Raw genomic sequence first — 12,507 nt, 5'->3', positions numbered from 1 at the left:
AACAAAAAAAGACCTCCGAAGAAAACCCTGGACCTCGAAGTCATTCTGAACGGAACTGTCTACCTGAGGATCCTGGGTCTCGTGGTTCACAAGGACGGGGTATACTCGGGGACCCTCTCGTGGCTCCAGGACATTGTCACCCATGTCGTGTAATTGTGAGAAGGGTCGCGGATAAGAGGTACGGACTGAAAGAGCAATACGCGATCAGACTAACTGAAGTGCTCGCTGTAAGTCGGGTAACATACGGACCTTCTTACCTCGGACTGCAGAAAGCGGAGAAGGAGAAGCTAAACGTACTCATACGCAAGATGTACAAGCTGGCACTGAGACTGCGCGAACAACCACTTACCGAAGGTCTGCTAGTAGTTATTATCCACAAGCGCATAACCACAAACTACTGCGTTTACATTGGTCACGAAGAGTGGGACGAAGAGGAGGTGACTAGGACGAGGCATTAGGCGACAAACCAAAAATAGCTCGGTGGTACATAGCGCCCTCTAACACCTTTTGTGTTAGGAGGCGATCGCCCCCTAACCCAAAAGGTGTTAGAGGGCGCTATCTACCACTGACTATTTCTCTTGAGTACGCAGTGTACGCAGCGCAAAAAATCAGGACAGAAGAGAAAACACAGTGTTTGTGTCATCTTCTCCGTCCTGGTTTTTGAGCTGCGTACTCTTTTACTTAAGATGAGCGACCGAGTAGCCCATACCAAGATTTTAACCTATTGCTAGTTTGTCGCCTAATGCCTCTTCCTGGTCACTTCCTCCTCGTCTGGGTCTTCGTGACCGCTGTACGAAGACGCAGTAGTTTATAGTTATGCGCTTACCGTGCGCGATATGCACTCACTGCTCACTGCGATTGGATGATGTACTACGCAAGATTCAAGGGTTTGTCCAAGCACATGTATCAGCCAGTTACCTCACTCTTGTGTATCATAATTCATCTGGTAATCGGAACTACCCAGGTGAGGTTTCGACTCAGTGCCTAATAATTTATAACGTTTGCCGGATGAACACGCTAGGCTAAATCCGGACGAGCTTTGAGCGAAATATGCGGCGACAATTGATGCAAACTTAATTTAGAGTTCCTGTGGCCATTCTATCCTCAAATGAAGTTGAAAAGTTTTAGTTGTTTGGCACACGCATAGCTTTGTTCATCTTCGCTACAATTGTTCTGCATACATTCGAAAGAAAGCCGGCGTCTCTTTTTATCCAATGGCGAATTTAACATTACTTTCTGTATTAACCGCACTTCAAGAACGTACGACTCGCAGAGCTTTAGTTTGCGTGCAAACCGCCGCACGATTGATCGTTCTGGGAGTCGACACTTCCAAAACGTCTATACCTGCTTTGGCGAACGATGGCCTTAAATACTGCTTTTCCTGCTGCATTCAGCACTACTGCTAAAGCGCCAATGATGCGGCACGAGTAGCATTGGTGCCTCATTTACGTAGAGAAAAAGCTGTTTCCTCTCTGGCTGTGGTTTCTTTTTCGAATGGGCACAAAAACTGGACAACCATGAATTCGAGGGTGAATTAACTCTAAATCCCCAACTTCACAGTTTTCAGGCAGCTTTGGCTCACTTTTTGCTCATTGCCACCGAAGGCATTAACTAATCTTTTCTGTTGGTCATCACCCACCCATTTTAAAACGTTTTCATGATCCGAGCACATATGAGGGTGTCCTCCCGGGAAAATACAAAGAATGCGTCGGTGTTGATTCCGATATACTGTTTGCGAACAGCAGCCCGGTAAGCATCTTCAAAAAACACAGGGTAGGCGCTTTGTTGCAGCGTTTGCAGTGTATGCTGATTCGTTCGCCCTTATTCTCAATCCGTGTAAGTATGAAATAAAGAAAAAGGTATCTGCTATTGACATGCGAAACTTAGCAAGCAACTATTCACTAATCCTGATGCAGAACAATGCGACAGCTTTTAGCAGAACGCTTAAACACTCCGAGCACCACCAGGGACAAATTAGATAATGTCCCGAGCATTACAAGGTGTGCTTGCGCTTTCCGTCACTGATTTGTTGTGACTGACCTCATGTGCCACTTTTTCTATTTCAGATGACAATGTATGAGGCTATGAAGGCCAAAGTACGCATGTCCATCACAGGGACACAACATGGCGATCGTGGAAGGGTACGGCAAGGCTCTCTCTAGTTGGGTACTTAACCTTATTCTGCGCTCTTGACATCGTGTTGAACTTTCACTTTTTATCTTAAAGAGCACCTTTTTTTTTACTTTCAAAGAAAATGTTTTGCGTATTTGCAGTTGTACTGTCGGGCCTGCTTCGCCTCATTTTCTTGTCATTGGCGGTTTGCGGAGCATGCTCCCTTTTCTCATTGTTAAAATATCTATGACAGTCGGACGCCATACAATATCGTAGTATACTATTACATTTAATCGCGTATGGCTGGAACTTTTTTTGAAGTTGTGCTTTCCAAACTGGGGAGACGACCAATTACGTGAACCACAGCCAGACTGGGGGACGCACACCCGGTTACAAACTCTCAAAAGCAAGGGAGAACAACGTCAACGACGAAATTGAGGACTGTGCTTTGTTCTGGAAGTCTTCGAGCCTTCACAAAATACGGCAGTTGCTGCTGCCCTTACTATATAAACGTTTAACGCGCCTCATTGTTGTAGAGTAAACAGCAAAAAGATTGTCAGATAATGCCCATGCGATGATAAGAACAGAGCCCCACCGTGTCGGCCACGAGCTTCAGAGGCATCGTGGTAAAAACAAAACTTCGTCGCTCAACCGCGCGGCAACTCATGTTTCCCAAGGTGGGCGACCATTTTGCGCCACATTTAAGCGAGACATTAAACTACGCGCGGAACCGTGAAAAAAAAAGTGAACGACAGCACACGATTTCGATGTCATCGAAAAGTTCTTTACATACAAGGGTGGTGCTTCTCTAATGATGAGTTTCTCACGGCACTGCTGTATGATGCGCTGTGTCGGTCGTTTTGAGTGTTGAAGGCTCGGAGCTCCCGCTGGTCGAAAAACACAACAATCCAAATTTACTTTCCTTTCCCGGTTCCCCAAGTTATCGGGGTCGACCTAAACACATACACGTGTCGCTCAATACGCGAGAAAATGCATTACAGAGGGAGCATTACAAAAGGTCTTTTTCATGGCATTTAAGCAGATTGCACTACCTCTTAGATAGGAATTATCTGCGCTTCCAAACATTATTGAGGTTGGTGACAAAGAAGTTGCTTTCGTTATTTTATTTAGGTGTAGTACGTAAGAATGATCGTTGGGTTTTGATCGATCTTCTCGGAGGTTTTACAATTGCACTTTTCCCGTTTGAACTGTCGCTTTCAGTGGATATGGCTCCTTACCATGTGCGCTGTTCATGATGCACTTAATATTAATAGCCCACTTCGGCATTTCTATAATATGCATTAATGACAGCGACTATTACGAAAAACCATGTGCCATAAAACCCAACACAACACAAAAATACGAAAAACCAAAACTTTTGGCAAACATCCCGCCATGCAGGCAAGGGCTGCGTTGGTGATGCGATAACCGATATAGACGTGGGAAAGTCACCTCAGGAATACACCTGCAGTGCACAAAAGGAACAGGTAGAAAAACAGTCTCGTAGGAAGGAGGCTGCACGCCTTCTTTTAAAGTTCCTCCCAGTCTCGAATCTGGACTCCATATGGTTACAACAGAAGTTGACTTTGGACTGTTATGGGTGATTGCGTTTATAGCAGTGTAGATCAGTCAGGACTCAGGTATGTGCCTGACTTGTGGACCTCATTTAATATTTAAGTATCGCTACGGGGGAGCAATTACCGGCAGAATCAGCAAGGCTAACCACACCTGTAGCTTGTAACGATCTCAACATGAGGAAGGACTTCCTCTTCTCTATGTCTGGCCTGATGCGCTCCTAATTTTGTGTCAAATATAGTCTGTTTAATTCTCCCCTAGCCAGCAACCATGCAACCCGCTATCAGCTCCCGCATGATGCGATACGGCAGTTCAGTTGTCTCCGACATTATTATTTCTGCCCTAACACCAAAGAAACACCATTCACTTTGTGGCTGGCGCACATCCTCCCCAAAAATTACGGCTACAATTGTGAATTACCCTAGCGGGTGCACCCTTTCTATGTCTTAAGCGTTCACATTCTGCAGCCAGAACGAAGCATTTAAAATTAAAGTGTAACTGTAAATCAATTCCTTTTGCAATTGCAACAAAATCTCGGAAACGTCCAACATACGCAAGTCTCCGTCCATAGGTGAATAAATAACCAGTCACTTTGTCTTTGCAGACCCCCTTTATAATGTGACTTGCCCGCATATTCTTAACGTATAGCTATTGTCAATACGCATCTATTTTTTTTTTCTGTGAAATCAGGAATCCAGCTAACAGCTTTTACCAGCCTTTCTTTAGTAGGCAGGTAAATCATCAAGCTCGGAGAAGTTGTATCCATCACCATTAGAAAAAGCTCTGACTTGCAGGCTGCGCTGGAACTTTAACTTGGCACCTCTCGAATAAAAGGCAGAAGCTATCACTTAGCTAAACAAGTGGATCAAGCGACAGGTGGTGTTACGCCGCGTATCCATATGATGGCCTTTATATACAATCACCTGCTCTAAGAAGCTCTTCGTATTAAGCCTTTCCTTGTCTTATTTAGAAACCTTTGAGCGAAGCAACCAACAACTATCATGCAGCATGACCAAGTTGTTGCTGCCAACATCCGCCACGTGAGGTGCCACAGTTATTGTGTTTATTTTTTCTTCACGCCCGCTTTTCTTGCCCTGCTTTTAAATCTGACGCTCTGCTATTGATAGCCCGAGGAGCAAAAAAGAAACACGAACACTTTTAGCGCACAGTCCTGAGCGCTCGCTTCTTGGTAGCGAGAAATAAATTAATATTTTTCTAATTACTCACGGCGAGCTTTCTATCCTGCAGAAGTCAATGTTAAAAATATGCTGACCGACTATTGCGTCGTCGAGAGTAGATGTAAGCATGAAACGCACTGCAGTAAAGGCGTACCTAATCTAGGACGGCTCATAGATAGGCGCACACGAGTCTTGGGGAGCGTCCCACATCAGCAGCTTTTATTTCCTAAGCTGTTCTTCGCGAGCGACAGCGCGCTCGGCTTTCTGTACCGCTTTTTATGTACGGCCCCCCGCGCTACCAGAGCTGGTTACTGGCCATGTTGATGGATGGCGCCACTAGACCTGTGTCGCCTGCGTGGGTATTATAATAATGACGGCAACTCACGCGGCGCTTTCGCTTCGCTCATTATATACCGCCAGGACTGTGCGTGCGCCTCTCGGGCTGCAGGGTAGAACCTATAACCCTGTGATGAGCGCGAAACAAAATGCACTCACGAAGGGTGTCGCTTGTTAAAAGTGCACGTAAGGGCAGCTAAACGGCGATGCATGAGTGTACAAGTTGACTTTACCTGTTGTGTTTATTTATTTTTTTTTATTTTTGCAGTGGCTTTATGATAGCGGCTAGCAAAACACATCACTAAAACGCGCTGTTGTCCGCGCTAATTGCTTTTTGGGATTCGGCGTGTGCTACGAACTTGTCTTGACTTGCTGAGTGTTACCGTAAAACAAATTTAATGCGCCGTGGCCCGAAATTGTTACGTTCGTTTTGATGTGTTGTGCTGCTCCAAACGAGCATAATTCTAAAGGTTATGCTGACAGATCGAAGTTCAGAAAAACTGTTTTAGTCAGCTGCCATTTTCGATTCTACGAGCGCACTCTGCGTTCTCGTTTAGCACCCAGGGCTTAAAGTCTGGCTCCATCGGAAGGGGGTCTCTAGTGATTCGAGCACAGGTGGAGGATAATAGAGGGAGTGAGAGAAAGAGGCATGCTGCATGTTTTACGTTTAGGTTTCTACAAAGGGGAGAAATAAATTTAAGGGTGTTTTTATCTCAATTTTTAACATAGCTTTACAAAAACTGTACGGAGAAATCATCAGTTATGACACAGACCTTAAACAGGCGATCCCCACGCTCTGCCAGTGTGCTCGATGGTAGCTGAAGTAAAGCATCTTACAGTGAAACGAAGCACTTGTAATTCTACCGTATGCACATTTATGAAACCACTACTTTACAGTATTTTTTAAAACATGTATAAAAGTGGCATTTCTGAACAGTCTCGACAGGCTGTGTGCAGATTCCGATTCGCCAATACCCAAAGGCAATGAAGGCGAGGGGGGTCTCGGAGTCCTCATCAATATTGGAGGGGGGCTGAGACCCCCCGACACCCCCCTGACTTTAAGCCCTGTTGGCACCGCGTAACGTAAAGTGCGCTCGAGACGCTGAGCCCGTAAGCGGACTTTATTTTGCACGCTTCACATGGCTATTAGGTTTCTTGGTGCTGCGCTCTGGCTTTCACGACCACGGAACTAACATGACTCTGTTTTTAACGCATGCACTGCTCCGGTGGCAGCGCAGCACATAGGCACCAGGGGCGGGTGAACTGAAATTTTCGCAGTGTTCGTTTTCGGCTATGCGTTCCCCTTCGTTCTGGCGCCATGGTCAGACGCACCGCGCCGACAACAGGAGCTAAGGAAAACAGTAGCGCCGAGAAAACACAGACAGCTGAAGAACGACGTCGTTCTTCAGCTGTGTGTGTGTTTTTTCGGCGCTACTGTTTTCCTTTCTCGAATACAATGAACCATCTAGCACAAATAGAAGTTCTTCTAAACAAGAGCTAAAAGCATTTCACGGCTAAATTACTTACTTGCCAGCTGTAAATTGTTATATTACTTATTCTATGCAGGCCGAGAAGTAGGGATAGTTTTGAAACTATAATCAGTGAGCTGTAAACCACTTCATTCTAGAAGACCTTACTGATGAATCCGGGGGTATTTCATCAATAGCTTCAATAGTAGTTTCATCAATAGGTTCGTTACCGAAAATTCCGCTGCCTAGCTAAGGTTTTAGGGACCTGTTCTAGTCGAGAGAAAACAAAAATAAAGGGAGCAGGGGGAAGGTGCATGGGAAAAAGTGTGCTCTGATTCATAACTTCTCCCTGTACGTTGGTCACGCGAGATTAGTTCTGCAGTGCCACAAACCAATCAGCCTTTAGCGAAGCAGCAGTGCATTATGCTTTTTGTAATTTTTTATTTTTGGTATCGTCTTTCGTCCCTGTGGCTGGCAAATACTTTTACGATAAAACAAGACGCGGAAAAGCAACTTAAAAACAAAACTGGTTGACCGAAATCCTCTCTGAGGGCCTTGTGTGCTGACAAAAACTTCCACACTTGGCTCATTTGGGTTTCGTTCCCCTCTCATCTGTATTTTCAGGTGCAGCAGATGTACAGCCCAACCGCAAATATGGTCGGTGTGGACCACGGTAGCCTCGAACACCATGCTTTTGCCGGAGACAACACTCACACCCAGGTCTGACCCCGCTTACGCCTCTCGCACAAACACGCTGCGCGGACGTGACGCGTACTTCAAGCACAGAAACTGGACCTTCACGTGAACTTTATGTGATGAACTTGTGAGCACTGTGAAGCCAGGAAGCGCAGATGCTACATCGAAACTGATATGGCTTGCTGACAACGTCGGCAGAAGTGTGCTTTGACCTGACGAACTTCAAAACAGCTCTACGTCACTCGAAGTTACTTGTGAATCCAGGAACGTTACAACAATTAACGAGTATTCACTTTTTTCTGAACCAGCACACTACAGTTTCATTGTTATTTGAACCTTTAAATGGCAGTTCGATTTCAAGCTTCAAATAGAAAAAAAAATTAAATATAACAGCTATATATCTTCGTTCTAACGTGTCTCAAGCGTTCCCTGTTTGAAAAATGAAGTTCAAAAACATTTTGAGTTCTAACCTCTCATTAGCTTCTTGTTCAAGCGCATAGAAGCAAAGAAATTCGAACTTTGTCTCGTGACCATAACAAACATTTCCCTCTGTGCTGCTTAAAAAAATTGTGTTGCTTTTAATTGCTTTCAGCGTGAATGCTGCTTGAGTTAAACTCTTTCAGTTGCCATTTTTTCTTTCTATCCGCAACAGATATTATTCGGCTAAATATTAAAATGAGGCTTCAAGAACAATAGTTTATCAGTTTCCAGCGCAAAATTCGAGGGGATATCTTACAGGGGTGCGATTGAATTTCGCAAAATGTATCACAATCGATTACAGTAGCAAACTCGAAATGCCAGGATTACACACGTAAACACCCAAAGGATTACATAATCAATTTCTTTTTAGAAGATGAACATTACACTTGAAATTCTGAAAAAAAAAAGAATGGTGTCATTACTGGTGGCAAAATCACTCCGCACAAATATTTTTCAGTTATATGTCTGCCACTGTTTTGTGAAATATTATTTACTACCTTCGCTATAAGCAGTAAAAGCATCTTATTTGCGGCAAGAAGTATCCTAAATCCGGCCGAAGCAATGAAGTCTCTGCAAGGTACACACTGAGAAACAGCTGCGAGTTCGCTGTGTACACAGTTGTCTACAAAGCGCCTTAAAGGGTTAAGTTAAACGAGAGATGCCGGCTATGCTGAAACTTGTTTAGGTTTCATGTGGCGATGGTATTTAAGCGGTGTTTTAGTTTCTTGCGGCAAAGCTAAGCAATTGCCATGCCAATCCTTCGCCGTTGTATAAGAGCGAGCCATTTAAAGGAAGCCGGAACCGGACTCAGCGTAAGATAAATCACGGTGACGTCTGCGTTTTCCCCTTAGCACAAAGTAGCACTTGAGCTGCTATACCTTAATCGTTGAAAACATGCAGCCGCAGTTCCTCTTTGAACGCATCGATTCAGAGCACAGAAATAGAACTGACTTTCATGATCCCTTTGTACTCAAACACATTTTTCAGGTACCATGACGTTTTCAAAGCACAGGTCTTTTTGGGGTGGTAGGCAAAAGTGAGGAAGATGTATAACGAGCAAGAATTTTGCATCTTTCAGTAATGTTAGAAAATGAGCAATCTTCATATTACCCTTGTGTACGACCCTTGCCTGCATGTAGAAATAAGGCCCCGGATATATAATAACTGTACATATAATTACTGTACCTAAAATAGTGTAGTTGCTATTCTAATCAGAATTCTAAATTAACTCACGCAGTTGTACAGACAGTTTGGATAAGCTCACGTTATCTTGCCGAGCTTTCAAATGTGAAGTCGCGATAAAATAACAAAGCTGTTGACGTATTATAGATATATCAAACCCGTTTATCAGGGTGTGCTTTTGAAGACTTCGATATAAGCTTTCCCTCTTTTCTTCTGAATCATCACAAGTTGCTTAAACTGCAATAAGAAGATGAATTCAGGACCGTGGTGGCTCAGCATACTGAAACGATCGTTCTTGTCTTCACGACACGGAATGCTTGCTTCAAGCCTTTTCTCACAGATTTACGAAGAATTAGAAGCCTGAAAGCGTGTACATACTTATCTTGGTGAGCATTCTTCAAAGCTTGACACGGTGCTAATTGTGGCCGTTCCTGTCACGTCGCACACCTGACACAGCCGTTAGTGATCTGGCGCGAGATTCCTGACACAACGCTGGAAAGACGCCGAACCAGGAAATCCAATTTATTGCATGCTGTCATTAAGCATTTGATATAATCACAATTTTATTCCACTTATGTGCTGCAACGCATGTTTCATTAATTTACGTAGGATTCAAGCTCTCATGTGTTGCTATAAACTCATTTTGCATGGGTGAAACTATTCTTATGTATTCTTATGAATTGTATTTCTGTAACCGCCTGCACTGCATTTATTATATATATATATTTAGCTTTTATTCTATTACCCTAAAGATGCGTTTGAACACATTTAACTTAAATTATTAATGTTCTGATGCTCTCCTCATTGCTATATGATTAGGCCCTTACCTTAATAAAATTAAATTCACTTGTCATCTAATGGTAAAAATTTTCAGGTGCTTTCGTGGGAAGGCATTCACTCTGTATAGTCCTCGCTGTTTTCTTGAAAAAGTAATCCGGCGTCCAACCTGTCAAGCTCTTTCTGTCTCGTCTTAAAATCTAGCGCTGGATTACTTTTCAAGCAAAACAATGCATCACCAACTAGCCCCGCAACTTGTTTTTTTAAGCGAGTTCCTAGATGCTCAACGCATTTAACGAACACACTGTCACTTTTCTCTCTGTCTATTTGCCTTTGAGCATCATTCAAAACACACTCACAAACTTCGCATCAACAAGAAGGAATCTAGGGAAAAAATGAATATTGTGTATAATAAAGTTTATTTGTTTCTGTTTTGTATCTTGAGTCTTTACTACTCAGCGTACATACTTTTGACACAAGGTAAGTGGCATAACGATCTGGCAGCGAGAAGCTGGGCTTGTCTCCCAAGGCAATGTGAAAGGTTTCAAATATCTCGAAACAGTGTGTGACTGACGTTTCGTCTCTTTACAGGACGAAGCACCTCCGCACAAAACAATGTACTGTTTACAGGAACTTGAGCCCTATTTGTTCGGGCTGTGTGCTTTTCAATGAGAAGCACACACTTAGCTACACAGACGATAGTTGATGTATTACTTAGGGCCGTAAGATTATTTCAGAACACGCGCAGCTCGGCTTACTTATTGTTAAGCTCTAATCATTTGATGTGCGAGGTATGAAAAACACAAAAGCACTGTATTGGGCAAGTTTTGAACTTGTTTCGCCCCCACTGAGATGCGGCTGTCATGGCCGGCATCGAACCAGCGTCTTTCGGGCCAGCGGCAAAGAGCCATAACCGCTGAGCCATCGAGACACCTTCACTCATTAGCCTCATTACTTAATCATATGTAAAGATACAGAAATACGCCGGTGACGCCGTAGTTTATGACAGAAAGCAGTCTTCTGATAAGCAGGTTAGACTCAGTGACCTTTTAGTAAAATTTGCCAGTGGTGCAAAAAATGACATGAATATAAATAAGCCGAAAATATTCATCAGGCGGCTTACACTAAAAAACTTTATTTTGTTTTGTTACAAATTTCACAACATTCTTTTACCGGAAAAAAAGAGTATAGGTATCTTGGTAGTTACCGTACCACTGACCTGAACTGGTCTCCACATGTGTACCATGTTCACAACAAGGCAACTTTTAGACTGTAGACATTGAGGAAGAAACTTTTGTGCGACGTCACATGTAAAGCCTCTTGCCTATAAAAATAACTGATGCCTCCCTTGATATGTTCAAGTCATGTCTCCTACCTCATCGAAAAAAATGCACAGAAATGCAAGCGGGTTCAGAACAGTGCCCTTAGACTTGTCTCTAATGCCTCCATTAGAACACAGCCTATTATGGAAGTGACAAAAAAGCCATGCGAGTTACATTGAATCAAAGAATGAAATACAGTAGACTGAATTGCTTTTTTTTTTCAAATCTTCAAACCCTGACTGGATACCGTCACGTGCATATAAAAGCACACATCCCATCAAATGTTAATTTTCACTAACGAACAAATCATTGAACACATCAAGCCATTAAACTACACTAGAGATTGCTGCAAATATCCTCTTATTCCATAGACAATGTGGAACAATCGGCCCAATGGTAATGTGATCTTTGCGGAACTTCTAACGTTTGAAAATGCTTCGACAAACTACTTGTTAACGGTTTAACAAATTCATGAAATGTGCAATTTTATTGGGCAGCCAACACTAGTCATCCCACGCACTTGATTAATTATGATTTGTTTGAGTTGTATGCTAATTAAAGCAGTAAAGCGAATTTGTTGTAGTGTTTTGGGCGTCCTGTGTAATAACACTGCAAGTACCAGTCGATCGTAAAGCTTTATTAATTTTCTTTCCTTTCAGTGTGTCATATTTGTTATTTTAGACATTCTGCAACTCCTCTCTAGAATAGTCCTGACAGTATGAATATTTTGATTGACTTTATTTGAGTCAGGACTGTTTTAGAGAGGAGTTGCAGAATGTGCACTATAATAAATATGACACACTGAAAGGGAGGACAATTCAACAGGAAGGACGTTTGATGATAAACATTTAACATGCACAAAGTGCTTTCTGTGACTCTAGTATGGTTCAAGTAAGTATGATTCAACTAAGCATGCTTCAATAAGTCAAAGTTATCCCTGATCATTGTTTTAAATATGGGAGGACGTTGATTGTTATATTTTGCTTTGCGGTTCAAGCTCAAGGAAATTGGCATGTTGTAGCACATACGATATGAAAGAACACCAGATTTGATATCAGCCTGACCGGAATTCGGGATGAACAAATCAAGGCATCTAGAAGTATCGGAAGTAACTTTAGTAGAGGAGTGGATGAAACTACGGCCGCGATAACAGTGCGATAGCAGCTCAAATTCACACCTCAGAACTGTATAAGTACAAAAATCTATATTGAAGTCACCGCTGATGATGATTTTGTACTGAAAATCACTAATGTACTCGAAAAGCCTTTGAAGTAAGTGCAAAAATCAATCAGTATTACCATTTGGTGGACGATAAACAACGCAGTAAACGCGCATATAAAACAGAGAGCCCTTCATAATCATTAGTGAGTCACAAAAATT

The 12,507-nt window shown here is 42.9% G+C and overlaps 1 protein-coding gene across 4 annotated transcripts in view; it reads left to right on the top strand.

Moving 5' to 3' along the window:
- The window catches only part of LOC149371752 (glutamate receptor 1-like), a 173,862-nt gene extending 163,619 nt beyond the window's left edge, over positions 1 to 10,243 (top strand). For 3 of the 4 annotated variants that reach the window (XM_089566037.1, XM_089566039.1, XM_089566038.1), the window contains 2 exons: positions 2,067 to 2,141; positions 7,295 to 10,243. In XM_089566037.1, the coding sequence (XP_089422163.1) occupies positions 2,067 to 2,141; positions 7,295 to 7,396 (177 nt within the window). In that variant the 3' untranslated portion in view covers positions 7,397 to 10,243. Of the gene's footprint in view, positions 1 to 2,066; positions 2,167 to 7,294 lie in introns of all 4 variants that reach the window. The other variant, XM_089566040.1, reaches the window with a different exon arrangement.
- The last annotated feature ends 2,264 nt before the right edge of the window (positions 10,244 to 12,507 follow it).

This window comes from Amblyomma mixtum, chromosome 1 (assembly GCF_055824585.1).
Source record: "Amblyomma mixtum isolate Tamu chromosome 1, ASM5582458v1, whole genome shotgun sequence".
Taxonomy (NCBI): Eukaryota; Metazoa; Arthropoda; class Arachnida; order Ixodida; family Ixodidae; genus Amblyomma; species Amblyomma mixtum.
This window is presented reverse-complemented; position numbering and strand designations above follow the sequence as displayed.